Below are 27,681 nucleotides of genomic sequence, written 5' to 3' on the forward strand. Positions count from 1 at the left end.
ATAGTAGAAGCATACAATTTGATATTAAATTTTATATTAAATTTTGACATGAAAAGAACAGAATTTGTCAAAGTATTATAATTATTACATTCCCTAGAGAATGTAATCAATCAAAAAATATTTATTGAATACCTCTTAACTATAAAGTATTTTAAGACTATTCTGGTTATAACTTTTTTATCTACTAAAAATACCATATATGACATTTGTAAATCATTTTTGCTGGATGCCAGTCAAATCAGAAATACTCTTCAAAAACATGATTTTTTTAATGTTATAATTACTTAATTATTCATACTCATAAGATTCATTTTCCATTTCCAAAAATTAAAAAAAATCAGACCTTCTATTAAGAAACCCAAAGCAATTCAACTTCACATCTTTCCAAATGAAGTATTTTCATGTTATCTTTTGCAGGAACACATTTCCAGACAACCCCAGCACTAACCTGAAGCTGCACAGCTTTTTTGGTCTGGCTGTAGATCATACCCAGGAAAGCAACCACATTCCCAGGATACTGGGCTGAGAGGAATGCAGAGCTGGCTACATCCACCATTATCAGGTGACGAACAGCCTACAAAAAAAATGGTTGCTTTGTAATGATGTCATGTCATTCAACATATAACAATTCCCATAGAAGTATTGGGATGTACCAACTATATGTTGATTTTGAAAACCACCTCCACAATCATTCAGACTGCTACAATCAAGTTTATTTTTCAGAACATCATAAATACCAGCCTTCACTAAACTCAACATCTTGAATGTTAATCCCTCACATTCCAATGGCCCTCATCCTTTGTTGCACCACTGAGTTCAAGAACAAGCAGGCTGACAGCTGACTGCAGAACACAATAATTTTTAGCAGGTGTGGAGGCTGATCTAACTCTTGCTGATGAGTAATGCATTTTTTCCTCTCTTGACTTCCTTTCAGTCTCTTGACTTCTTTTTCATTTTCTAGGTTTTTAAAGATCTTAATTGGCTTTACTTTTAATTCTAAAATTGGGCAACACTTCATCCCATAAAATAAGCATTCTCTTCTATTTTTTTTATTTAAAAAATCATAAAGCTATATGTGACTTCCCTGCTAATCTTGGGTTATATCCAGACTTCAACTATAAACACAAAAGTAGAGAAGTTACTTATTAGATAAAATCAACAGGCTAAGAGCACTCTGCCGCTGTAATCTCATTCAGTCTAGAAGGCAGGTGTCAGTACTGCTACCAATGAGAAAGCAAAGACTAAAAAAGGTCAAGTAACTACTCCAAAACACACTGCAGTAACTGGTAACGCTATTTAAGGACTAACTTCAAAGGCCCTTATCAAAACCACTACACAAAGCATCTTTTTTAAAAGAAATTTAAATCTATATGTTAATCAGTTACAAATATCTTTCAGTGTATAATATTGGAAAATCTACTCTCCTTTGGCAATAAGATCAATTTTTAGGTGTCACTTAGAAAATGTTTATTTTCAAACCAATGAAAGACAATAAACTCACCACTACATGTTTTTCCATCTGTCTCAAGCACTGAGCCTTCAGGACAGAAACACAGGGGACCATCTGATGTCAGAACACATCCATGACTGCATTTAGATGCATTGCTTGGACAGAAAACCAATGCTAATTAATGAAGAACAAAGTTAAAATTAGTGTTAAATCAGAGTTGAGAAAGGTTATTACAATCTGTTGCTAACTAAAAGTGCTCTCCTGAAAAAAAGAAGTTAAAGAAAGAACAAACATTTATGAAATGCCATGGTAATGGAGATATAAAGAAAAAATTCAAATCTGAAAGAGTTCTGATTTTGGAAAATATCTCTAGTTTCCTCTGAATTTCTGTTATCTCAAATAAGATTTTTAAAGATTTTTAATCATCAAAATTCTAAGAGTTTTGGAACCTGAGGAAGTGATTCTTAAGTTCATCTGGAAAACAAATTTCATGTATTTAAAAGAAAAAAAAAAGAGGACATTTTGTGAGTGTGGTTAGGTGTAGGAAGAGAAATGAGAGGCTCTTAACAAATATTAAAATGTATGATAAATTATCATAAATGCATGATAATGTGCAATCATTAAAATAGTGGGGAATGGGTGCAGAAATAGAAGATAATACAATGGGATAGGAAGCTCAGATTAGAAAAGATTAAAGTATGTATAAGAGTGTACTGTGTTGGATGCTATTTTAAAATTAGTGAGCATGTGAAAGATCATCCAATAATGGTATAGAAATAACTGAATGATGATTCATGGGAGAAAGTTAACTCTCTACCCTATACCAAACATCAAAATAAATTCCAAGTAAGTCAAAGAGGAAACTGTATTTGTAACATTAAACTTCTAGAAGTTTTGAGAATCAAGTGAGATTATATTTGCCATGCTTGGTATACAGTGGGCCTATGAGGCATTTACATCCTGTACTTTAGTATATTTACCAATGGGTAAACCATGTGATATTAGGAGAGGGGCAGATTTCATAGACAAGCACAAAGATGCAAGGTAATTTCCAAAAAATTCATTATCATTCATCCATTTCAATGTGCCTGCTTTCATAAGCATAGATGATATCTAGATTGACCTCTACCATCTTTGAAGCAGGAGTAGATAATAAAAATGAGTTTAAACTCTCATTTGTACTTAGCCATACTAGTAGATTCAATAAGAAATCTATCATAAGGAAGGTGAATATGTAATCTTAAATTTGCACTGGGAACATCCATATACGTTTAGAACACATTTTTTTCTTTTTTTTCTTTTTTATTCCTTTTAAATTTTGTTTTAATTAGTTATACATGACTATAAAATGTACTACATCATACACAAATGGAGTATAATTTCTAATTTTTCTGGTTGTACATGATGTAGAATCATCATTTAGTCATATATGTACAAAGGGTAATAATGTCCTTTCTACCCCCACACCCCCTCCCTTCCCTTCACTCCTCTCTACCTAATCTAAAGTAACTCCCTAGGTACCTCCTCACATCCCCCCACCCCCACCACCCTTATTGTAACAGTGTCCACATATCAGAATTCAGCATTTTATTTTTTGGGCTTGGCTTATTTGGCTTAGTATGATATTCTCCAGCTCCATCTACTTACCAGCAAATGTCATAATTTCATTCTTTTTTGAGGTTGAGTAATATTCCATTCTGTATATATACCACATTTCTTTACCCATTCATCTCTTGAAGGGCACCTAGGTTGGTTACATATTTTAGCTATTGTGAGTTGAGCTGCTATAAACATTGATGTGTCTGTGTCACTGTAATATACTGATTTTAAGTCCTTTGGGTATAAACCAGTGGATATCTGGGTCAAACTGTGGTTCCATTCCAAGTTTTCTGAGGACTTTCCATACCTGCTTTCCATAGTGGTTGCACCAATTTGCATTCCCACCAGCAATGTATGAGTGTACCTTTTTCTCCACATTCTCGTCAACATTTATTGTTGCTTGTATTCTTGATAATTGTCATTCTGACTGGAGTGAGATAAAAATCTTAGTTTTGATTTGCATTTCTCTAATTGCTAGAGATGTTGAACACTTTTTCATATATTTGTTGGTTGATTGTATTTCTTCCTCTGTGAAGGGTCTGTTCAGTTCCTTAACTCATTTATTGACTTGGTTATTTGGTGTTTTTTGAGTTCTTTATATATCCTGGAGATTAATGCTCTATCTGAGGTGCCTGTGGTAAAGACTTTTCACCCCATTCTGTAGGCTCTCTTTATATTATTGATTGTTTCCTTTGCTGTGAAGAAGCTTTTAAGTTTGAATCCACCCCATTTATTGATTCTTGGTATTACTTCTTGCTCTTTAGGAGTCTTGTTAAGGAAATCAGATCCTAGGCTGACATGGTGAAGATTTGGGTTCTACCTTTTCTTCTGTTAGGTGCAGGGTCTCTGTTTTAATGCCTAAGTCTTTCATTCACTTTGAGTTTTGTGCAGGCTGAGAGATAGAGGTTTAATGTCATTTTGTTACATGCAGATTTCCAATTTTCCCAGCACTATTGGTTGAATATACTATCTTTTTTTTTTTTTTTTTTGGGGGGGGTGCTGGGGATTGAACCCAGGGCCTTGTGCTTACAAGGCAAGCACTCTACCGACTGAGCTATCTCCCCAGCCACCTGAATATACTATCTTTTCTCCAGTGAATGTTTTTGGTGCCTTTGTCTGGTATGAGATAACTGTATTATGTGGGTTTTTTCCTGTGTCTTCTATTCTGTACTGTTGTTCTATGTTTCTGTTTCTGTGCCAATACCATGCCATTTTTGTTACTGTGGCTCTGTAGTACAGTTTAAGGTCTGGTATTATGATGCCTCCTATTTCACTCTTCTTGCTAAGAATTGCCTTGGTTATTCTAGGCCTCTTATTTTTCCAAATGAATTTCATGAAAGCTTTTTCTAGTTTTATGAAGAATGTCATTGGGATTTCAATAGGAATTGCATTATATGTATAGAGTTTTTGGTAGTATGGCCATTTTGACCATATTAATCTTGCCTATCCAGGAGCATGGGAGGTCTTTCCACCTTCTAAGGTCTTCTTCAATTTCTTTCTTTAGTGCTATGTAGTTTTAATTGTAGAGGTTTTTCACCTCTTTTGTTAGATTGAGTCCCATTTTTTTTTTGAGGTTATTGTGAATGGGTTAGTTTTCCTATTTTCTCTTTCAGTAGATTCATCACTGATGTATAGAAATATATTTGATTTATGGGTGTTGATTTTGTATCCTGCTGCTTTGCAGAATTCATTTATTAGTTCTAGAAGTTTTCTGGTGAATTTTTTTTGATCTTCTAAATATAGAATCATATCATTGGCAAATAGTGTTAGTTTGAGTTCTTCTTTTCCTATTCATATCCCTTTAATTTCTTTCTCCTGTCTTATTGCTCTGGCTAGAGTTTCAAGAATGAGGTTGAATAGAAGTGGTAAAAGAGGGCATCCTTGTCTTTTTCTTTTTAATATGTGTATTCCCAGCACTGATGCTCCCAAAGACCTAGAAACAGTGACTTACTCAGGTGCAGATTATGTTCTCTAAATACATAATTTCTCATTAAAAGGAAGTAATGCTCCTTAAGAAATTGCTGATTCTAGGACTAGAATATGACATATATGTATATTTGAGCCTGGAAAACATGTCTTACTATTTTGATAACAAGGGAAGTAACAAAGATTATTTGGGTCAGGAACTGTTTAAAGAGGCTTCCACTAGCAAAGAGGAAATAATTTGCTCATCAGTAAGGGTAACAACTATAATAAGTTTAAAATCTGAGTTCATAATAATTTTTAATAAGAAAAAATAATGGTCACTTTTACAAAGTGTCAAGAAAACAACACTCTAAATACAGGTAAATAAAGAAAAAAATCCATTATTTATCTCGACTCTACTGTCAGAATTTTATCTTAGGTAAGCGATGAGAGAAAATTCTCTTCATAGAGGCAGTTCAATTAAGAATTTAAAAGAAATAATGAAAGTAGAATATTACCATCTGAAACTTTTGATGAAACAATGAATCTGGGAAATGATTGTTTAAAGACTCCTGAGGAACTCAGTAATAGATGAATAAATGAACACAGTGACCAATCTGAGCATGACAAAAAGGAATGTGTCTCTTTTTAAAATTTTTTTATTTGTTCTTTTTAGTAATATATGACAATAAAATGTATTTTTACATATTATACACAAATGAAGTATAATTTCCCATTTTTGTGGTTGTATACTGAAGTAGGCCAGAGACCCCCATCCAGAAGACACTTACCATAATTAAGCAGAAACCCCCAATATATTTGTGGCATATAAGTTCCTCTTCTTATCAGAGAGGTTTTTGCACAAGACATCAGTTATGAGCAAAAATCTGCAGAGAGCATTGTGATTTGTAGCTTCCTTTTTTTTTTTTAAATAAATGCCAGGTTTGTATTAAAAAAAAACTTGTGAAATCCCTATCTGTCTACAGGGTGGAACAAAACTTGCTTGTCATATGAATCTCATAGCCAACCCCCGCCCCACTGGGTATAAAGTTCAAAGAATTTCTATACTCATTGTTCAGAGGAAGAATTGTTAGGCATAAGCCACCTCTGAACTCTGCAGTCAATAAACCTGCTTCCTAAGAATTTCTCAGGTGTACAACCTCTTCTGCCCCACTTCATTTATATGACATGGAGTTACACTAGTTGTGTATTCATATATAAGAACATAGGAAAGTTATGTCCAATTCATTCTACTGGTTTTCCTCTTCCTATCCCCCTCCCTTCCCTTCACTTCCCTTTGTCTCATCTAGTGAATTTCTATCCCCCCAACCCACACACACTTATTGTGTTAGCATCTGCATATCAGAAAACACTCAGTCTTTTAAGAAGACTGAGTGTCTCTTAGTGCAAGTACAAAAACAACAAAAAAAAAATGCCAAAGCTGAATCTGATCAAACCTGTAGATTTAACTATAAGTTTACAGAAAAAATAGGGAAATTACAGAGGTGTGAATAGCAAAATCCAAAAAATGAGAAATTTTACAGGCAAAAAAAAAGTCAGTTAAGTCAACAAATACCTGCAAGGGGAAAAAGGAAAATCCATAGAATAAAGAGATGAATCAAGTGAATGACTAAACTAATACAAAACTTTTGGGGGAGAAATGTAAAAACTGACTAGGTATTTGATGTTATTAAGGAATCATTAATTTTTAAGACATGATAATGGTATTGTGGTTATACTTAAAAATGACTGAATATTAATAATAGGGAACTACAGTTAACTTTTTAGATATAATAGTAATATATGTTGACTAAGTTTTTTACTTGCCTACCTTTTAGAGGTATAAAATGAAATATAAAGTAGCACAGATAAAGAAACAAAGCCAAAATGTGTGTGTGTGTGTGTGTGTGTGTGTGCATGTGTATCCCAACCCTGGGGGTTTCTATTTAAAATGTCTATAGTCAAATCTAGTTATCCATGTTTTAAAAAGCAAAACAAAATAAAACTCCAAGATAATTCTGATGCACACTACTAACTGAAGACTACCAACCCAGATCATAGTTCACTCAAAAACATTATTGAAAACAAAGAAAAATAATGCAATAAATAATTGTTGCTGTGACTTACGATGGCATCGTTTTCCATCAGAAAGCAGAACAAATCCTGCAGGGCATGTGCAGTAATAGGATCCAGGGATGTTCTTACACCCAAGGGTACAGCCATGATTCCAAAAGGAACATTCATTGACATCTGCACAATGTCAAAAGCAAATCACAATCAAATGGTTATTTCTGAAAATAAACTGTGAAGTTTATAATTAGTTAGCACAAAGTAGGGTGGAATATGCTGTAACTGACCATGGGAAGGCAGTTTTTCCAAGTCTCAGAAAGGGAAAAAGAAGTCAGTTCAATGATCATGAAAGGCATTTCTATTGAGTTATAGTTTATACAATACTTTCACAGATTTTTCAGACTAGAATTATCTCTTGAAAAAAATATAGCAATATATATCTTGCAAGGATATAGCATGCCATTTAAGTTAGAAACTCTTGGAAGTTCTTAACCAGTTTGGACAATTCCTGTTCTGCTCTTTACCTTTTTCAAGACTGAGTGGAACCCCTCCCCTAAAAGTTGGCACACTCCCTAGCAGCTTTGCTCCAACTAAAGCGCCAGCCTTTCAGCTCACTGTTTCCACGTCAAACTTTTCCCCATTGGTGCCATGTAAGTAGGGGACTATAACTAGGTGCTAGATTTACCCCCAACTAATGACACCTAATGTGTGTTACAGTCATTGGGTTCTTTTCATCACTATACCACTGCCCCTTCCAGGAGAAGACTGCAGTATGTCTCCAGGGTTCATTAAGTTGGGCCTGGAATCTTGAAACGGGAGGCGGCTTAGAGAACCAGCCTGAGCGACAGTTCCCATTGTTCCAGAATAGCTCTTCAAGGAATAGGATGTGAGTCACATATACTCTTGAGACTCTGATGGTAGCTATGGAATAACTCTCTTACAAAGTGTCTATCCTGAAATTTTGCACAAAGTCAAACGCAAAGAGATGAATAGTCGCTCAGGGAATCCCACCGCCCCCCTTTTTAAAATAAAAACCCTGAGCGGCCTCTGTATTGATGTAGGAACACAAAATATTGTTAATAAAAAGAACTCGAAGTATTATAAAGACTTTTTTTTTTTTTTTTTTTTTATGAACGTTAATGTTTTTGAAACTCAGGCCTGAAATCAGGCACAGGGGTGCACGCCCTTAATCCCAGCTACTTGGGAGGTTGAGGCAGGAAGACGGCAGGTTTGAAACCAGCCTGGGCAATTTAGTGAGACTATAAAGACTTTTAAAACAGAAGAAAAAATAAATAAAAGTGCTCTTCTGGGGTAAGGCTTGAAGTCAGTTTCCCGGTAAGGCTCTCAGCGTCCCTGAAGACAATTCCCCGCATCCGCCGCTCCCCCAGCCTCGGCGGCGCGCGCTTTACCTTCGCAGGACTTCCGGTCTCGGCTGAGCGCGTAACCCTCCGCACATGCGCACAAGCGGGACTTGGAGTCAGACCCGCATGCGCTGCTGCTGCAGTTAGCTTTCCTCAGTTTGCAAAGTTTCTGTTCTGGAACAGAAGATGGTTTATTAGGAACCAGTGGGGGTGTGTTTTGACAGAGGACAATGCTCGATCCCTGCACAGTTCTTAAGCGGTCTCCTCTTCCTGCTGTCGTCAGCAGGGGTGTCGCCTTTTGCCCTGGTGGCGCTGCTCTAGCACTAGCCTGGATTCACCAGCGTTCTGAAATCCTTATTTCTCTAATTGTTTTACAGTAACTTTCGGGACAGTGCGTCCTAACTAGCTGGAGATGTCATTCCTTAGGTTGCTAATAGTACAGTTTATCCGCTTTTTCATTCTAACAAAAAACACGTAAACAAAATTCTGAGAATGAAATACATGTTCAAGAAATAAAAAAGCTTCAAACTTAAGAAAATCTTTTCCGGGTGGGAGGGGTGGGGGGGGAGGGAAAAAATAACAATGACTCAAACAACACTACCCTATGTAAATGTATGATTACACAAATGGTATGTCTTTACCCCATGCATAAACAGAGAAACAATTTGTATCCAATTTGTTTACAATAAAAATAAATTAAAAAAAAAGAAAATCTTTTCCTGAGTGTAACATTTATGTCAGACATAGATGATATTTCACTTTTTATGATTATTACTTTAAAAACGTCTTTCAGACAATATATACTATTGCCATGTCTTTTCCCCAAATTTGAGTTTATTGCCACCACAACCCATATACTATGAACTATGCCAAATAAATTGTAATTTGTTCAATGAAATGGGTGTTTGGGTTGAATTAACTACAATTGGGTTGAGTTAGGTTATGTTTGGGTGCTTAGGTTATAGCTATAGTTATCTATGGTTGGGTTAACTATATTGAACCAACTTGGTACATGACCAGCTTAGTACCTTTGTTTTTCAGAGCCAAAGTCAAGGGCTAACCTAGTAACATGTATATCCTGTTTCAAGAGATTTACAAGATTTTTGCCTCTTTTGCTTCTTGTTTTTTGTTTGTTTGTTCTGTTTTGTTTTGTGGATTTGAATGACAGGATCTTTGAAAAATGCTATGGGAAGTACAGATAAGCAAGTATGAGGACAGATGTCCAGAATGCAGGTAGACATGGAACAGTGGTCTGGCAGAAGGTAAAAGCCAAGGAAGAGCACTGGGGCCTGGAGCCTGAAGTCTGGCATGGCTAAGATCTGCTAGAGCCTGTGTATATTGAGAAGAGCACTGGCCTCAGCCAGGGGCTGCTGAACCCCAGCACTATTGTGAAAAACACAGGAAACAAACCAGCAGAGCGCCTGAGCAAAGCAGTCAGAGCTGGAGCCCTTCTCCAAGTGCATTTGTTCTCTGATCTCTTTTTCTCTACTTCTAGAGATGTCCCTCCACCTGACTTGATCTATTTCCTTCTATTTCAAGTCGCCGTGACAAGATAAAATTTCTGCAGATTTGGTTAAATGACATATAATTGGCTTTTTATTTTCAATTCATGAACCAAACAGTATTTCATCTAAAAAGAGAGAGGTGCTACACTTGACATGACAGAATGGTCTGTTTTTATAAGGAAGTTTGAGCAAAAACAAGGAACAGGCCTAATACAAAAAGTGGATTGGTTAACATCAGGTTATTTCAGGTTCCTTCCTGGTAAAGGTTAAAACAGGGTGGACTTCCTTATCATGCTGGGGATAACTGACTGGTTTGGGGATTTGTCCATCACCTCTCTCCTGATTTCTCAGAAGGTCAGATAAGCAACTTGGTTTTGGTTTGAGAATCTGGAACTTTAGTATGAATGACCCCATTATGGTTAGGTCTGCTGAAGCCTCATTCAGGAGCTCTGTCAAGTCAGTGGCCTCTAATAAATTTTACCACTAAACACTTTCTTGAACAATAGCTGCAGGATTCAATAGAAACATATTTTCATCTCATTGAGAATATCCCAAGTATACATCATCAGCCAGAGAACATGTTCCCCTGTAGGAATTCTGATTTGGTATAAAAGGAGAGCCTCAAGAATCTGCATTTTTATAGATTCTGGAATATGTCTGATGCTGGGAGTCTTCATGACTGAGAAACAATGGTCTAATGTTCTGTTGAGACATTCCACCTTGAGCCTAGTTACAAGTAACTGCATTTAGTGAGTCTGTGTTCTTTCCTTAGTTATTTTTAACTTTTTTTTTCCATTTTCTTGACAGAAATAAATGCAAAATTAATCTTGCCAACTCTCAATACAACTGCAGTATTTCCTACTAGATCTGTTAAGCTCTACATTAAATAGCATTTTGGAAAAAAAATTTTTCCTTAACTATGTTTTTTATGCCAATTATGCAGGTATAGTTACATTTTTCATGTTTCTGCATGTACACTTGAGTTATAAAATTTTAATTGAGCAAAATTAAAAATAAAAATAAAATGGCTCAAATTTTAAGTGAATGACACAAATCAGAAACTTGTAAATTTATTGAAGACAAAAATACATCTTCTTTACATTTTTTTAAAGAAGTAATATTTTTAACTTTGATTTTTTTTTAACTTTACAAGTGAACCAACAAAACTCCACAGAAGTCTGTATTAGTCTTTTAATAATCAAAACACTACACTTTCTTAATATAACAAAAAATTGACAGATTATCATTCCTGTAATTGTACCTTATAAAAATCTTTCCAACCCTGGCACAATAAATGGTTATAGGAAAAATTTTCAGGAAAATCAAGTTTTGTCTTGTTCTGTCTTTTATAGCCAATTGCTTTATCTCCTTGACCTGTTTCCTAATCCATGAAAGTGTTGAATTAGATCTCCCTCCCTCTTTCTCTATCTCTCTCTCTCTCTTTCTCTCTCCTTTTGTTTTAAGTGCTGTGGTTCAAAACAATTAAATGTTTGTGGTGAATTTCTCTAAATTTACACCTCTTAAGATTCTCAAACCTTAATTACTACTTACAAATGGTAAAAGGGATCAAACTAATGAACAAAATGATCAATGTCTAGGGTATAGAAAATGACCGAGAGAATCTTCTAGACCCCTTTTTTTTTAGTTTCTGTACCTTTCTACTATCTCTCACACCAGGTCCATGTATGTTCTGATCATCATCATCACCATCATCACCATCACGATTAGGTGTATGTATTCTTTTTCTATTAACAGGTAAGGCATGTATGTACTCTACTCACATCTATAGTCTCAGTAACATCTAGCATGGTGCCTTTCACAATATAGGTACATAGCAAACATCTGGAATACATGCACAAAGTCCTGTGATCATGTCACCTGCTCCCTCACTTATTCAATTTTTTCCCCCTAGATTTCCAGTCAACTCAAACAGATGAGCAGATTATGCCAGCTTAAAACTCTGCCCACTCTACCATGCTGCTGATGGTTTGAATGATACTTATTAATCATTATTCTCCCCTGCATGGTTGTGTTGATGATGTGACCTGAATTCAGACACTAAATACTTTAAAAGGTCATTTTAGGAAATGACCAAACACAGAGGATTGAGTGTTATATTTCAGTTTAATCTTCTTAATCTTCTGTTGTTCTTTAGCTTCAAAATAGGCCAAAGCTAGCACTCAGAATGTTGCTGCTGACCTCAGATAACACCCTTTCTCAGAGTCCAGCAGAAGGGCTTAATTACCTTTGAGATCAATTAAAGTCCCTAATCGTGGAGTTTAATGTCCATACCAACTATACCTTCAATCACTGCCTGACAAACACGCAGGCACTCCTGAGCTTTCCTGCAGCCCAGTAAGTTACAGATTTTACCCTGGTCCAGTTCTGAAGTAGTGCACATGGGATTCCTGAGCCTGCTTCTTCCATCCCATCACATAGAATCACATGCCTCAAATTCTGTGTAAGACTCACCATGTTACAAAACTGTTCTAGTCTCTTCCATTCAAACACTCACTAATCATTCTTGTAACTCAATATTTAGCATCCCCAATATTTAGCACGTAACAATAAAATTTTGAATAACACTTTATAAAACATCTATATTTTCACATTTAATTTTCAGAACAAGTCCTCCAGCTATGCTGAACATATATTGTTTTCCATTTTATGGATTTGGAAATAGTGCCTTGTTAAGGAGCACATAGGTAATAAGGGGTAGAACTGGGACTCAACCCCAAGCCTTCTGATTGCAGGCTCCGCCTCTTTACCACATATGTATGGAGTTTATGTATATACATGTGTGTGTAAGTATATATTCATGTGTGTATACATACATAAAATATAACTGGGTTTTGTGGAATTTCTGTAAAAACCTATGATTATATTTTTGTTTCATTTGTTTATTGTCTTTCTCATCAGTGAGTTCTCAATGAATGACAACCTCAACTTCCTCAAAAAACTTCCCGAAGTATACAATATAGAGGTATTTTCTTCCCTGTTAAGAGATACACAAGGGAGCCTGGGGTTGTGGCTCAGCAGTAGAGCACTTGCCTAGCATGTGTAAGGCACTGGGTTCAATCCTTTGCACTGTATATAAATAAATAAAAATAAAGGTCCATCAACAACTAAAAAAAATTTTTTTTTAAAAAAAGAGATATACAAGGAGGAAAATACAAGAGTGGCAATTCTATGCTACTGGAATTCGTAATTACAGTTGGAAAAAAAAACCTACCCAGAATTTAATGGTATTTTTACTTATCTGAACCCTTTTAAGAATCTGAAAATAAACAAACCAATAACCTCTAGGAAGTTAAAAGGTAAATACTTTTTATTCTTAGAGGCACCCCTCAGGCCCACTCAGTCTCTTGGTACTGTATACCCATTTCTGACAAGTTCAACCAGCTCGTAGCATAAAGGCATGAAGGTGGAAAACACAGGTGTGTGAGCCTGCACTCCCATTGTGCCCAGCCCACCCCACCTGACTGCGGGGTGGTGCGATGGCTACAGGATTCCATGGGCTCTCTTGCCCAGAGACTCAGTCCAGCCTCGACCTTGCTTTCCAGACACCAGTGTCAATGACTAGGATTCATGAGCGGAACCTATTGTTCACCTCTCCCACACAGACTAGAAGACTAAGATCAGGCTCCTCCTAGAGAAAGATGGTATAATTTGACTAACAGGAGGACAATAACAACAATGAATAGAAACACGCCCACTACTTGTTTAAATTCATGAGTTTATAAAGATGCTTATGAAAAAAGGTCACCTTTGGAGGATTGGCAAACTAACCTTTTATTCTGAAAATGGGTGAATTAAGGGATGGGACCAAGCTTTGAATTTTCCTTTCCTGTAAAAGTTCCTCCTCAGGGGAATTATATATTTGATGTGGAAAGTTTCTTCTTTATATAAGAATTTCAGATAATAAATGCATAAGGCAATGATAGAATTAGAAAAAATGGCTCCAGGCCATTTCATACTTAGCTTCTAAAGCCATTATGAAAAAGGCTGATGGAAAATTTTGTAGTTGATGGGCCAGGCTGGCCACCATGAACTGCTGATTAATCTTGAACATCATAAAAAAAATGAGAACCAGCCCCTATATGCCTCCTATGGTGGTACAATAGGAAGCTTAAGTTCAAAAAGCATCCTTGCAGAAATTCTGACTCTGATAAGGCTTCCAGAACTAAACTATCAGTTTGTGGGAAATACAGAAGGTAGAGAAACATATCAAATGATACCACCATGGAGATTTAATCTGCAAAATTCAGAAAGGGGAAAAATTAACGGGACCAAGGATCTGATTTCTTAAACAAATAAGAAAAAGCCTCTAATTAGAAACTAAACTGAAGCCCTACAGACAGGCATGTGTGGATCAGCATGATGTGAGAGCTGACAGCAAGGAAGGAGACATCAAAATGATAGAAAGCAACTCCAAGCATTTAAAAGGCATTTCAAGCAACAGCCATTTGGTGTCAGGGTGAACCTGTGTTGTCAACCCAGCTTTGCCCAAACCAGTGCTGAACTTGCCCTGGTGGCATGTATCCTTGGAAATGTAACTCTAGTCACTAAAGAAAATGTCAGTAATTATACATGATGTGAGGAAAATAATGCAATCTGTATATTACAAAGATTCCTATTTTAAAAAATAACAGCTTCGTGTATTTAAACTGGTTATTTAAAAACACCCATCTTTCTTCAATGATTAATTTCCAGGAGTTTGTAAATAACCCATGTTTCACAGTAGACTCCAGGAGTATGAATCGGAATGAATCAGAGTCACACCTGGGTGGTTTTAGCTACACATCTTCCAGAAGCAGGTATGTTTCCAGATGGAAGCAATCATCCTTTGTGAACTCACAGAATTAAAGACATTCAACAATATTTTTTGCATGAAATGACTTCAAGTCTTTTACACGGTGTTGACAATAGATGCCTAGTTCCCAAAGAATATACTTTTGAAACTCCCTTATAATCTTAAAACTGAAATCTACATTTAAAGAATCCAGAAAGAAAAATAAATTGGACCTTCTACAAAATAATATCTGTGAATGGTAAACAAATTACAAAATCTCTAGAAGATGAGCTTGAAATTTTGCCATCTATACAAAGTAGTTCCCACACTGACTTGAGAGTCATGTAAAAGTCTAGGTGTTGGAGAAATCAGAAGGGCTGGCTAAGTTTAATCATGCCTAACAAGTGTAATCATGCCCACAAAATGTGAGATCAATTCTGTAGTTTTGAGTGGCTGGGGAGGGTGTAGGGAGGGAGGGATGGGAGAGAGAGAGCGGGAGAGAGAGAGGAAGAGAGAGAGAGGGAGAGAGAGAGAGAGAGACAGAGAGAGAGAGAGAGAGAGAGAGAGAGAGAGAGAGAGAGGGAGAGAGATTTGAATTTCTGAAATTAACAGAAAAACAAGAAAGAAATAAGGTTTTGGCTCTAAAGTCTGTGCAAACTGAAATATTTAACCAACAGGAGGCCACAGGTGGACAACAATATGCCAAATTACAGGTTTTCCCCAAACAAGGCAAATCTAAGCTATGAAATGATTGCTATAGTGAGTACAGTTGTGAGGCAGCATGTGACCTTGAATGAGCTACTGTGATGAGGTAAGAGGACAAAGAGCAAACTGCTCTCCTAGGCCTAGGCTTACAGGCTGCCAGTCACTAAGAGATCCCACCTTAACTCATGGTTCCTCAGATAGCTAGTGTGCCTCATTTATCCACCCTCAGACAGTATCAGGGACATCATTAGAGTCAGGGTGCTCTCTCTTAACTTATCCATACCACTAGGCACCGATGCTTAAGTAGCCTCACAAGTGGAAGTATACCTAAAGTCATTAACATTCCTAAACCCTAGCCCACCCCTGCAAGCAGTCAATAAAACTAGCTTCTTTCTTTTGTTCCAGGGAACCATCCTGATGCTTTCTTGTTGGAGCCGTGTCTCCTTTCCCAAGTGGAGACCCCAATAAAGACTTTGCCTATATATTCATACTCCTGTGACTCATTTTTATTTCTACCTTTGAATCAAAATTCCCAGTGTCCAGCTTCAATGACATCTCTGAACTTCAGATTTTTTAAACTAGAAAATGGTGGTAATCGCACCAAATTCAAAACATTGTTCTGAAGCTCAGATGAGACCATACCAAGAATGGAAAATTCTGTAGAAACTCAGTAATTATGTCTATTTCTCTTAGGAGTGCAATATTCTTAGATATTACATAATTGTAAAACTGGTTCCTTATAATTTAGGGATAAGAGTGCCAAAGGATGTTTTACAGCTCTTGTTTTTTAAAGACCCCTAGGCATTGGGAGTTTGATGGAGAGGTATATTCCCTGTCCATGAAGGACTAAGGAAGTTTAGGGAGAAAAACAATTATGGCAAAGCACACTAAGTGCCATGGGATAAGGGAAATTGTCCAAGAATATGTTTTCCAAGAATACATTCTCTGAGAACTCAGAGTGCACCAGCCAACTTGGGCAAGCAGTGGGTGGGGGAAGGTGTTCCTCAAGGAAGTCATGTCAGGAGTGTTTCTTAGAAGATGAGAAGAGAGCCAACGAAGAGAGGGAGAGTGTTGCAGGTCTGGAGGAGAGAGGAGAGGAGAGAGGAGAGAGGAGGGCCTCTCCAGGGGAGGTGATCAAATCTTTGAGGCTGGTTGCTGTAGAGAATGTAACACAAGCAGTGGTGTGAGATGAAATTGAGAATAAGCAGAGGGTTTCATGAGCCAACTGAAGAGACTGCACTTGAGTTATTGACAATTGGGAGCTGTCATAGGGTTTTAACCAAAGAAGAACATGATTAGGTTCTCATTTTTTATGGCGTATGCTCTGCAGCATAGAAAATGGAAGCAGGATATCAGAAAACTCGTGGAGAGGGAGAACTGTAGAGAGAGGCACAGTGGCTAGGTTATTGAGGAATAATTGGTAGAATTTGGGGATTGATTTCATGGGATAGGGGTCAGAAGGAAGGAGGAATGGGCAACTCCTGGATTTCTGCTGTGGGAGATGGGTGAATAAGGATGCTTCTTACTGATCTTGGGACACTGCAGGGAGAAGAACTAGGAAGGGGGAAAGGAAAAATGGTAAGTCCGTTATTTCTTTTGAGTTTAAGGCATTTGCAAGAAATCCAAGTACAAACGTCCAGAAAGTAGATAAGTATCAGAGCCTAACTTAAACTCGTGCATTTGATGTACCCACTGCAGGATCCTGAACTTGGAGGGTGTAGACAGCAAGCAGGTATAAATAAGAAAAAAAAGCAGGACAACTCTTCAGGAGATGGTCAGATGATCCACAAAACAGCATGGTGGCAAAACTAGCTCCGCCACTTTGACTTGGGGTTCATCTATCAGCAGCATGAAACTTCTGGTAAATTAGCCAAGTCACATCTACAAACCAAGGACAAATCAGTCATCCTTGAGAAGTTCTGGGACTACGCTTTGGTAAACTGCACGTTTACCTTGGTTGGACAGTCTTCGTGGGGCTGCCCCTTTTCATATATTATGAATAAACCTCCAATGTTTTAAATCAGTTTTCCCTGTATCTTTGCTGCAGATCTTTGCAGTTTAACACTCACTATGCGTCAGAATCTGTTTTTGTTTTGTTTTATTTTTAAATTTAGTCTAGAGTTCAAAAAAGAGGTCTGGTCTAGAAATAATAGATTGAAGAGTCACTTGGACTGCTGCATAGAAAGTAAAACAGGAAAGTGCCACAGCCCGAATTGGCCTTGGGAAGTAACACTGCACTTAACCATATGAATGAGTCAGAGAAATCCCACTTGAGAAAAAGCAACCTGTGTAAACAACTTATTGAACTCAGCATCTCTAAATCATTTGATCTTCAAAGATGTTTCCTTCCTAATAACCCCAATAAATCCCACAGAACTAGAGTTTTGTAGAACATGCTTTGATAAACAATACTTTAGGCCTTTTACAAAGAGAAATAAGTTTACCAAAACTCTTATTTGTGCAAGTACTTGTCTTTTATAGTAAAAACTAAAAAAAAAAAAAAAAAAAGATTACAGGACTTTTCTCAGTAACCTCCTTATTAGCAGTAGCTTCACAAGTAAATATCTTGTAAGCCCCAGTACTATTGTCTGCCTTTCTAGAGCAGCTGCCATTGTAGGCTGGATATCCAGGAGATATGTTTTTATATTTGAAGGGTAACCTGATGAAAGTCCTTATACCATCTCCCTAGGGGGAACAATGACATATTTCATCTAATGCATAAAATCAAGAAATTCACAGACTTTAAATCCCAGGTTAAAGAATTCCTGCTTTCTAAAGCACTGAAACAATTTAAACCTATTTAATCATGACCAAAGTAGCAAGTCAAAAGTTCTTTGCATTTGGAGTATGTTATTGTTTAAATGTGAGGCCACAAAAACTCAAGTGTAAGACAATGCAAGAAAGTTTAAAGGTGAAATAATTGGGTTATGACAGAATTCAGAATCGGTGTGCTAATCCACCTGAATGGATTTACTGGGTGGTAAATGTAGGCACGTAGGGTGTGGCTGGAAGAAATAGGTCATTAGTGGCATGTCCTTTGGGGTGTATATTTTGTCTGAGGTGAGAGAAGAGTCTCTCTTCCTGATTGTCATGTCCTGAGCTGCTTTCCTCCAACACACCCTGCCTTGATGTTCTGCCTCATCTTGGGCTCAGAGCAATGGAGCAGGCCATCTATGGACTGAGGCCTCTGAAACCATTAGCACCAAATAAACTTTTCCTCCTCTAAAGTTGTTCTTGTTGGGTCTTTTGGTCATGGCAACAAAAAAGCTGACTAAAACAGTAAATGTGAAGTTCGTCCTTGGGTCTATAACTGAAGTCAATCAATCTCCAAATGCCAGCTGAGTTGTAGATTCCAGGTTTGTCTTTGGCTCTGCAGCTAACAGTGGCTGCCAGTCAAGTTCTGTTATTGGTCACTTCAGGAGGCTGCTCTTTAGTGAATCATTATGGGATTTCTTCTGAAATTCTTGTTTTCAATGAGTATATATTTGAATTCCCTATTAAAGGGGCTGAAGAAAAGTGAATGACTCTGAAGAAACATAAACTAAGAGATTGATGATCAGGAACATTTTTGTTTTTTGTTTTTTGTTTTTCAAAATTCATCATCATCTGTGTGATCTTAGAAAAGTCTCCCATTTCTTCATTTTCCCAACCATGAAATGAATGCAATTATTCCTATCCTTACTGTCTCTCAATGTTGCTTGATGAATCAATAAAATAATGAGCATGAAAACACTTGGAAACATAAAGCCTATACATAAATGTGAGAGAAGATGTTGATGATGACAGACATCTGTAATATTATGAACAAGACTAATAACTACTTGTTCAAAGTAGTTGTTGTTATGATTTCATGGTGTGTCATCACCTCGCACACAATGAGCTATATTTGAAGTCAGCTTGATTCAAATCTCCCTTGGGAGGCATCTGGCAGTACATCTCATTCACTACCTTTATGTGTGGACCGTATTCACCTTCCTAAAGTGATGCGACCTGGTTGTTGCAATTTAATGCAGTGCTACAACCCATAGTTGAATTATTGCCCACAAATTGTGCTTTTTAAATTCAAGTAAATTCATTTTTTATTGTAAACAAATGGGATACATGTTGTTTCTCTGTTTGTAAATCCATTTTTTAAAATAACTTGTATGGAATTTATATTATCCTATGCAGTTTCTTATTACCTGCATTGAAAGTATAGTCATTACAGATGTTAAATGTTAGTTTCTAGGTGAGTTTTTAAATAAACCAGATAAAAGAGCATTGTCATTGTTAGTTAACTGCCTGAGGATATAAGAAATAACAAGGTCAATTCTCTTTGACCCAACCTCCTATCCATACTTTCTTGCTTGTTCTGTTCAGTCTCTTAGATCTCTTTAGGAGCCATGTCTAGGGTAGGTGTGAACACATTTATATACTAACTATGGCAGGGACCTTGTGGTCCCTCACATTTCTACACTATCACCAAACCCTAATGGCCCCCAATAGGAAGCAAGCAGAGGAAACAAACAGTTCCACCTCTCTTTCAGTACCTCAGAGGGCTATTTGGGAATAGAATTAAGTAATTTTAAAAACTTCTTGAAATAAAACTTTTTCATAAAAGTTTTATGATATTAGTGTGATATTAGAGATATTAGTATGATATTAGAGATATTAATGTTATATCATTTGTGTGGCAATATAAGCCATATTGAGTAACCTAACAATTATAAAAAATTTTATAATCTCGATGATTTTTTTAAAAAATTAGATGCTAAAGAATTCAAACAGATAAAACTATACTTGGAAGCAGAAATTTGGGACCGTGACTAGGTTTAGTCATTCATTCATTCACATGACTACATTTATTGTCCAAAATTTATTTATTTATGAATCACCACTATACATATGGTGGTGGGAAAAAAAAAGAAAACAGATATGATAGGTTTATAAGTACCTGTATGTCATTTATAAAAAGTGGGAAAGAATCAAAAAGAAAGCAAATTGATGTATAATTATACCTTCCAGTGAGTTCAATGAAGGTTATGCTGAGGAGAAAAGGCTACTGTGATAGGCTGACCAGAGTACAAAACACTAAGTTCAGAAATGAAGAGAAGCTAGGCCCAAAGGAGAAAAGGGTGACTGCAAAGCCTAACTCGCCAAGGAAGCTTGGCATGTCTGAGGACCCATAGAACGACTTTGTTTTGACCCTGTGGATGAAGAGAGCCCCAGAACAGGATGGCTAAATATTGACAGGTTTGACAGGTTTACTAAAATGATGGCTTTCAATGTGAATGCAAAGAAAGCTTTGAAGGATTTTAAGCAGAGGAGTGAATAGATCAGCTCTGTTACTTAAGGCAAGAGGGGGAAACAGAAAGATCAGTTGAGCAGCCACTATAAGAGGTTATGCGCCAAGGCTGGTTGTTTGGACTATGGTGGTGGCATTAGAGGAGAGAAGCGGACCATTGAGATGTATTTAGGAAGTAGAATGAAATGTAGTTGGTGGCAGATTGGAAATTGGGGGTGTGGCAGTGAGAGTAATCAAGGAGACCAGAATGTGCCACCCAAAAATGAAGGATTTTTGAGGTGCAGACAATTAAGAAGAATCAGAGGCAGGACAACTCTCTGCCTTCCCTTCATTTGCTTAAAGCAGGACATAGATTTACAAAGACAAAAGGTATCATGCCTTCCTGTCCTCCCAGAGGGAGCATAGGTTAACCACTGAAGACACCTGTAGACTTGGCCTAGAAATGGGAGAAGAATCTATATTAATAAGCTTGGCTAACTTGCCTTTATCTGCCATTTATTTGCCTTCTCCCATGTTGCCCCCAAAGAACTCAACGTCCTTTTCCTTTTTCTTGTCACTTTTCTAAAAATCTACTGTTCATTGTTGAAGATGCCATATTAACTAGAATTCAAGGACACTTCTTTGAGAGCTACTCATTCCCAGATTCTCCCTTGTATACCTGTTAATGGATTCCTATTTTTTTTTTTTGTCTTATTAATCTCTCTGTTACAGGAGTTTGTTCCAACTAGGAACTTAAAAGGATTGAATAATTTATTTTCTTCCCCTACAACCCTTTGTGTATGGCTTGAATAAGTAGACAGGTAGTGACTTTGTGCCTGGCACTGTTTGAGGCAAAGTTGACTTACCAGAGTCCCGATCACTGTTTTCTGCCCTGGGCTGTACAAGTGGATGCACTACTTTAAGTTCACCAGCTGGTACTGATGATGGATTGAAGTGAAGTCTAACCATATCCTTCCCAGTGTGTTTGTTGGCTATCCAAATTGTCTTCTTTTTCAAGGTTGAATAGAAGATACGGTCACCAAAAAGAGATATTGCAAACAAATTGTGCCTAAAAAACAACAAGAGGGGAAAAGCATAAAGAGTGGTAGAATAGTTATTCTTTGGATTATTAAAATTTCACCTCATTTCCATTTTTTGTCAGAATTTTAATCACCCACAGTTTCTTATTTCTCATTTAGGTTTAGGAAAGTATATTACACTTAAATTTTACAAATTTTAATTTTAATTAGTCATCATAATCTGAACTAATAGAAAATAATTTCTAGTTCCAGATCCCTTCTGGATCTGTGATGAAAATGGAGAAGGAAACTGGAATAGGATGCAAGTGAATTTCCGGTTCAGTCATCTTCCCGTTTGGCAAACTTCTGCCTCTTTCAGTTCCTGGAGGGTCTTTCTGGCATCATAGCAAGTCAAATGAAAGATGAGGCTTCACAAAATGTATGACATAATAATTCCAAAAAGATAAACTATGAGCAACATGTGGGAACTTATTATAGAGTATGCCAGATATTCTGTTATTATTTTTATTTGTATTTATTTACTTAATCTTTACAATGACCCCAAGAAACAAGAACTAGTATTATCCCCGTATTACAGAAAACTGCAGATTAGAAAAGTTATATAACTTTTTCATCCAAAGTCACTCATCTAATAATTGATAAGTCTCTTTCAGACTCCAAAAAATTCATGTGCTAAACACTACCACATCTATTTAGCTGACAAAAGAAAAATTAATTTTTCACACAAACTTCTAATGATAATTGTTTTATTTGAAACCACAAGCAAAACCTACTGTGTTGGAGGTTTCATCAGATGGACAGACCCTCCATCATAATCACAGGAATAAATATGAGAATTGGTTCCTGCTCTGTTGTCCTGAATCCAAAAGAGGCGTTTATCAAGCACATCCAGTGACACAGCCGTTATTTTCTCTGGCGTCTCTAACAGAGTCTTCACTTTCACACCACTGAGATCTGCTCTGTGAAGGCTGCTGGCCACCTCTGAAGACCAAAATATAAACCTGAGGGCAAACACATTATATAGTCCAATAATTGAATGGATAGTCACCAAAATGGTGGATTCTTTCAGTGTTTCAGCAGTCCCTCGTTTCTGCACAGGACAAGTTTGACTATTTTGAATCAAAATTCAATTCAATAAGTACATATTAACTATTAAGGAAATTCTATGTGGTTCAAGTTAGAAGAGTTATGCTTCTATAGCAGAAAATCATGGTAGTTAACAGTATTTGTAAAAGGAGCCTGGCAAGTTCAAATGCAGCAGGTTACTGTCCTGTTGAAAATGGTGTTTGTGTACTACAAAAGAGGACATTGGTCTCACAAAGGCCCCTTTGACTTCAAACTGTTATGACTCTAGGAATTTTTATTAGATTTGAAATGTTTTTCAATATCTGAAAACAGCAAAATTTACCTTTCTACTGGATCAACTGCTATATTTGCCGGATATTTTAAGGTGCTTAAAAGAACATGGGAATTGTTTCCTTTCAAATCTGTTACTGTAATGATTCCTTCCTGTTGATTTGACCAAATAATTTCTTCATTTATCCAATTTATTGCCATTCCAGAAACATTTTTCTCTATATTGCACACTTTCTGTAAAATCAAATTTCACAACTGTTATCAATATTTCCCCATTCACAGAAAAACTGATTTTATTGCTATGTATAAAATTCTACTCTGTTAAGTACTTTTCATTCCCCAAATTATTTAAATGATAAAATAGTCACATATAAGTTGACTTTGTTTTGATGTAGCAATATTACCCACCTCCATGTGAATGTCTCTAGGCATAGTAATTATATCATAGCTTTGAAACTGAGAATTAGTTTATGCACTACTGAAATTAGGCAATCAACCAAAATGTAAATAATTTCAACTATTTTAATATTTAACTATTTTCATGCAGAGTTTATTCAGTTCTACTTATTAATGAAATGTTCAGATCCTCACCTAAACTTAATTCTAAACTTTTTCAAACTCTGGCAAGTTTCCCTTAGAGTTTAAGTACAGAGCTATGAAAAGGAAGATGTTCTTGTTAGTGCTCCCATTTTTTTCTGGCCCCTCCTCCTCCATCGATCCCTTCCTTTCTAGAGATCTTGGTGTCTCACACCTTGACCAGGTAGCAGGATTTGTTCTTATATGCCTTGGGCTGTCCCCTGCTCCTTAATGATAGAAACAACCAAACTGAAACCTTTCTTATATCCTGATTCCAGCCTTAGGCAGGTCAACAGCTGATTAATTGGTATTCTTGGGGCTGAAGGTGCAAAGTGGGTAGAAGCCCTGATTTGTACCATTGCAGATTCTAATGGTGTAATGCTCCTCAGTTGCTGAGTTCCAGCTACCTAGCATGTGATGTTATTAAACAGAGTTGGGCAGAGATGGCAGGGTCTCAAAGTTTGAGCTATTCTCATCTCTAACAAAGCAATCCAACCAATCCATTTTAACAATTGCTAATGTGTTCATATACTAGCTCTCCCAGGTAAGTTGTTTGCATTTTGACAGTTGTCCTCTATAAAAAATGTTTTAACCCCAAAAAGGGACGACAAAGGTGGAACTTTAGGGATCAAGGCAATCCTTTTCTGATGACTTGATATAAATTCACAACTGTTTATGCTTTCTCTTGTCCTGTAACAGAGAGCCCTCCAGATTCTTAGACTCAAGATTTTGAAACAATTCTACCAGAATGGCTGGAGAATAATGAGTAGCCATACTGTTAAAAGTGAGATTAGCAAGTATTAGAGTTGTGATAAAAACAGATTAACGCCTAATTGAAGCTTTTAGGAATAATTAGAGAGAGAAAGGTTTGGTTAAAAAAGAAAAAGACAGAGAGTACTTTGTAATGGGAATAGATGCTTAAAGTCTTTCTAATCATGTGCTTTTTGCACTCCATCTGCAAGTATTGAGAGAACTCGCCTCCTGGGACTCATTTAAGGGTTCTACCAGTTTAAAAGAAAGATTAAGTATCTTTTGTATGTACTTCAGGTAAAATACTTTTATCTGTCATCTAATTCAGTTTCTTTTTCCAGAATGCAAACACCTTGAGAATAAAGAAGAAAAATATTGTCCTCCTAAATTTTAGGTGGTCCCCCCATCCCACCTTATATAATAGATTTTATACAGATAAAATAGGGTTTCTCAACCTCAGCACTATTAGCATTTGGGGCTGAATAAGTCTTATTATACCCTAAATATTATAGGGTATTCAATATCATCCCTCGCTTCTGCCCACCAGATGCCAGTATCCCTTCCCCCTTCTCTCTCAACCAGAGTGACATCCCCCAAAATGCTTCCAGACATTGCTGAATATCCCTTGAAGGGCAAAGTCCTCCACCCAGCTGAGCATCACTGAAGTAGAAAATAATAATGCAAACAATCTATTCTAATCATAACTGACCTATAAACTTAGATATTGTCAAAATTACATTCATGTCCTTGCATTCTCCTTGGGGAGCTTCTGTGAGCTTATTCATAATATAGTACCACAGATGCAGATTAAGTGTCTACATTTGACAGCCACATATTTGATCCATAATGTACTTTTATTTATCTATACATTAAGAATTCAACATATCATATTTGCTGTATTTAAATCCCTTTGATTACCATGGGCAATGGTACTTTACCTCTTGTCTTGACCCATTCAGAAAAACTCTTTGCAAAAGTTGTCTTTCTAAATCCACCCAATAGATTCTTTCTTTCTTGTAATGAAAATCCATGATCACCGAAATACCAGTATCTACCGCCAGTTGCTCATGGTTTGTGCCTTCTGGATCAATTCTAAAGATACTGTTTCCATGGGAGAAAATTAAGTAGGGTGCAGGACCTGAGTGGGAAGAAGGAAACCAAACTGTACATTTTCAGTAGTATTTTATCTGCCCTAGGCAAAATACTTCCCCATGACAACCAACACAAGCAAAATTATTATTTAATTCCTGGTTTTATATTTTAAACAAATAAAAACTATTATATGGAGAATAAAGAGTTCCTGTAGATGTTCACAATTAATCTTATAAGTCATCTTCTCTATAAATAAATTATAAAAATAAGCATTGCTAAATTATGAAATATGAACTACTTATATTTTTTGCTTTTATTTGTAAAATGCCTTTTTATGTTCAAAAAGAAATCATGTACTGTATCATATTGTGGAAAGGGTCTATATGAATGTTAATTTTAATTGTGTCCTTTGAAAGTAAAATTTTGAATATTTTGGAAATGGGCCCCTTTCCTCTAACCTAATCTGAGAACTTGGAATCATTAGACATAGAAGATGGTAAAAAAAAAAAAAAAAAAAATAGAGGAATCTTAAATGAGAGCAAGAAAAATTGGAAAGTTGTCCTTCACAAGTTCAGAAATATTTTCACTGATTGGCATTGTCATATAAAATACAGGATGTTCAATTGAATTATAATTGCTTGTATAGACTGAACATCCCTAATATGAAATCCAAAATCCAAAACTTTTTGAGTGCCCACATAATGCCGAGTGGACAATTTCATGCCTGACCCCACATGACAGATAGAGGTCAAAATGCAGGCACGCTAAAAATATTGTGTAAAATTATCTTCAGACTTTGCGTATGAAGCCTATATGAAACATACATGAATTTTGTGCTTAGACTTGGGTCCCATCCCTAAAATATCTCATTATATGCATGAAAATATTCAGAAATCCAAAATAATCTGAAACCTGAAACACTTCTATGATTTCAGATAAGTGACACTCAACTAGTACATTGTGTGGGACTTGCCCACAATAAAAAATTATTCTCTATTTACCTGAAATTCTCATTTAACTGAGCACCTTGTATTTTTCTTTGCTAAATCTGAATGGTAGAATTTCCTGGATTCCTCTGTTCCTGCAGGGTCTTGCTTTGTATCCTAACCCTATATGTGGTGTCCTATTCTAGGTAAGGTCCACCTATCTGCTCTGATTCCCCAGTTCTCAACATCTTCTGGGACACTGGTCCCTTCTTAGATACTTCGGCCCTCATAACTGCCTCAAACAGAGCTTGCCTTTGATGCTCCAAGATGACTCCAGGGGATGGCTTCAACCCCTGCAGCCAAGCTAGTTTCCTTGGTCTCTTATAACTAAAGGGGAGAAGGCTGGCCACTCTGCTTTTAGAAACAATGGAACAACTGGGGTGAGTGGGGATTGAAGGAGAATGCTAACATATTCTTGCCTCCCTGCTGGGCTTTCTCCATTCTGTTTGAATATTAAAACTTAATACCTTAATGGGTCTTAATAAATGTATTTTTTGTTCTAAGGATTAAACAAAATGATGGATTAACAACCTTTTACACAGGGATCATGTTCTAAAGTCAGAAAGCATTAACTCTACTTTAGAGGATACATCAGAATAGAGATACAAAAAGTGGGGAGAACTCTAAGATCATAAGAATGTGAAACCGGTGTCACTATACATGTCTAAGAGAAAGAGCTTGAATCCCTCTTCCCATTTCTTTGCATTAGGCCCCTCGACAGATGGATCAGGTTCATTGCCACTGCAGTTGTGGGAGCACAGAATTATGTTAGGAGAAATGGGAGGGGGAGCCAGGAGGACTGGCTTCCATTCCTGGCTGACAAGTTTCTCTGAATATCTCACAAGATCTCCCCTGTCTGTATCACAGGATTATTGGAGATAGAAAAGGAGATTATCGATATGAAAACATTTGATTAATCATGGAGTACTACATATTTGCTTTGGGTTTCCACACCCAAAGATTCATGACATAGTTTTGTTCCATTGTTTCAATTTGAACCCAGAAACTGGTTCTAATTCAGCAATGAATCGTGAAGAAAAGAAAGACAGTAGAAGCAGGCTGCCTGAACGCACAGCTACAAATGTGTGGGCCACAGATGACTGCAGGCCTGTAGATCTATTGCCAAAGTTCTCTCGGATACGTGCATCATGCCTTCTCTGTAAACTGAATTAACGTGTCCAACACATATTGTTAATTTTCTAATGCATTGGTACATTGGTGAGGTTGATAA

The 27,681-nt window shown here is 36.7% G+C and overlaps 1 protein-coding gene across 2 annotated transcripts in view; it reads right to left on the reverse strand.

Moving 5' to 3' along the window:
• Egf (epidermal growth factor) overlaps positions 1–27,681 on the reverse strand; it is an 84,512-nt gene that overhangs the window by 39,946 nt on the left and 16,885 nt on the right. For both annotated transcript variants that reach the window (XM_047567300.1, XM_047567299.1), the window contains exons 2-9: positions 25,311–25,510; positions 23,099–23,280; positions 22,464–22,691; positions 21,517–21,719; positions 8,434–8,559; positions 7,082–7,204; positions 1,502–1,624; positions 449–574 (exon numbers count right to left, since the gene is read on the reverse strand). In XM_047567300.1, coding sequence (XP_047423256.1) covers positions 449–574; positions 1,502–1,624; positions 7,082–7,204; positions 8,434–8,559; positions 21,517–21,719; positions 22,464–22,691; positions 23,099–23,280; positions 25,311–25,510 — 1,311 coding nt within the window. The remainder of the gene's footprint in view (positions 1–448; positions 575–1,501; positions 1,625–7,081; positions 7,205–8,433; positions 8,560–21,516; positions 21,720–22,463; positions 22,692–23,098; positions 23,281–25,310; positions 25,511–27,681) is intronic.

Source organism: Sciurus carolinensis, chromosome 10 (genome assembly GCF_902686445.1).
Source record: "Sciurus carolinensis chromosome 10, mSciCar1.2, whole genome shotgun sequence".
NCBI lineage: Eukaryota > Metazoa > Chordata > Mammalia > Rodentia > Sciuridae > Sciurus > Sciurus carolinensis.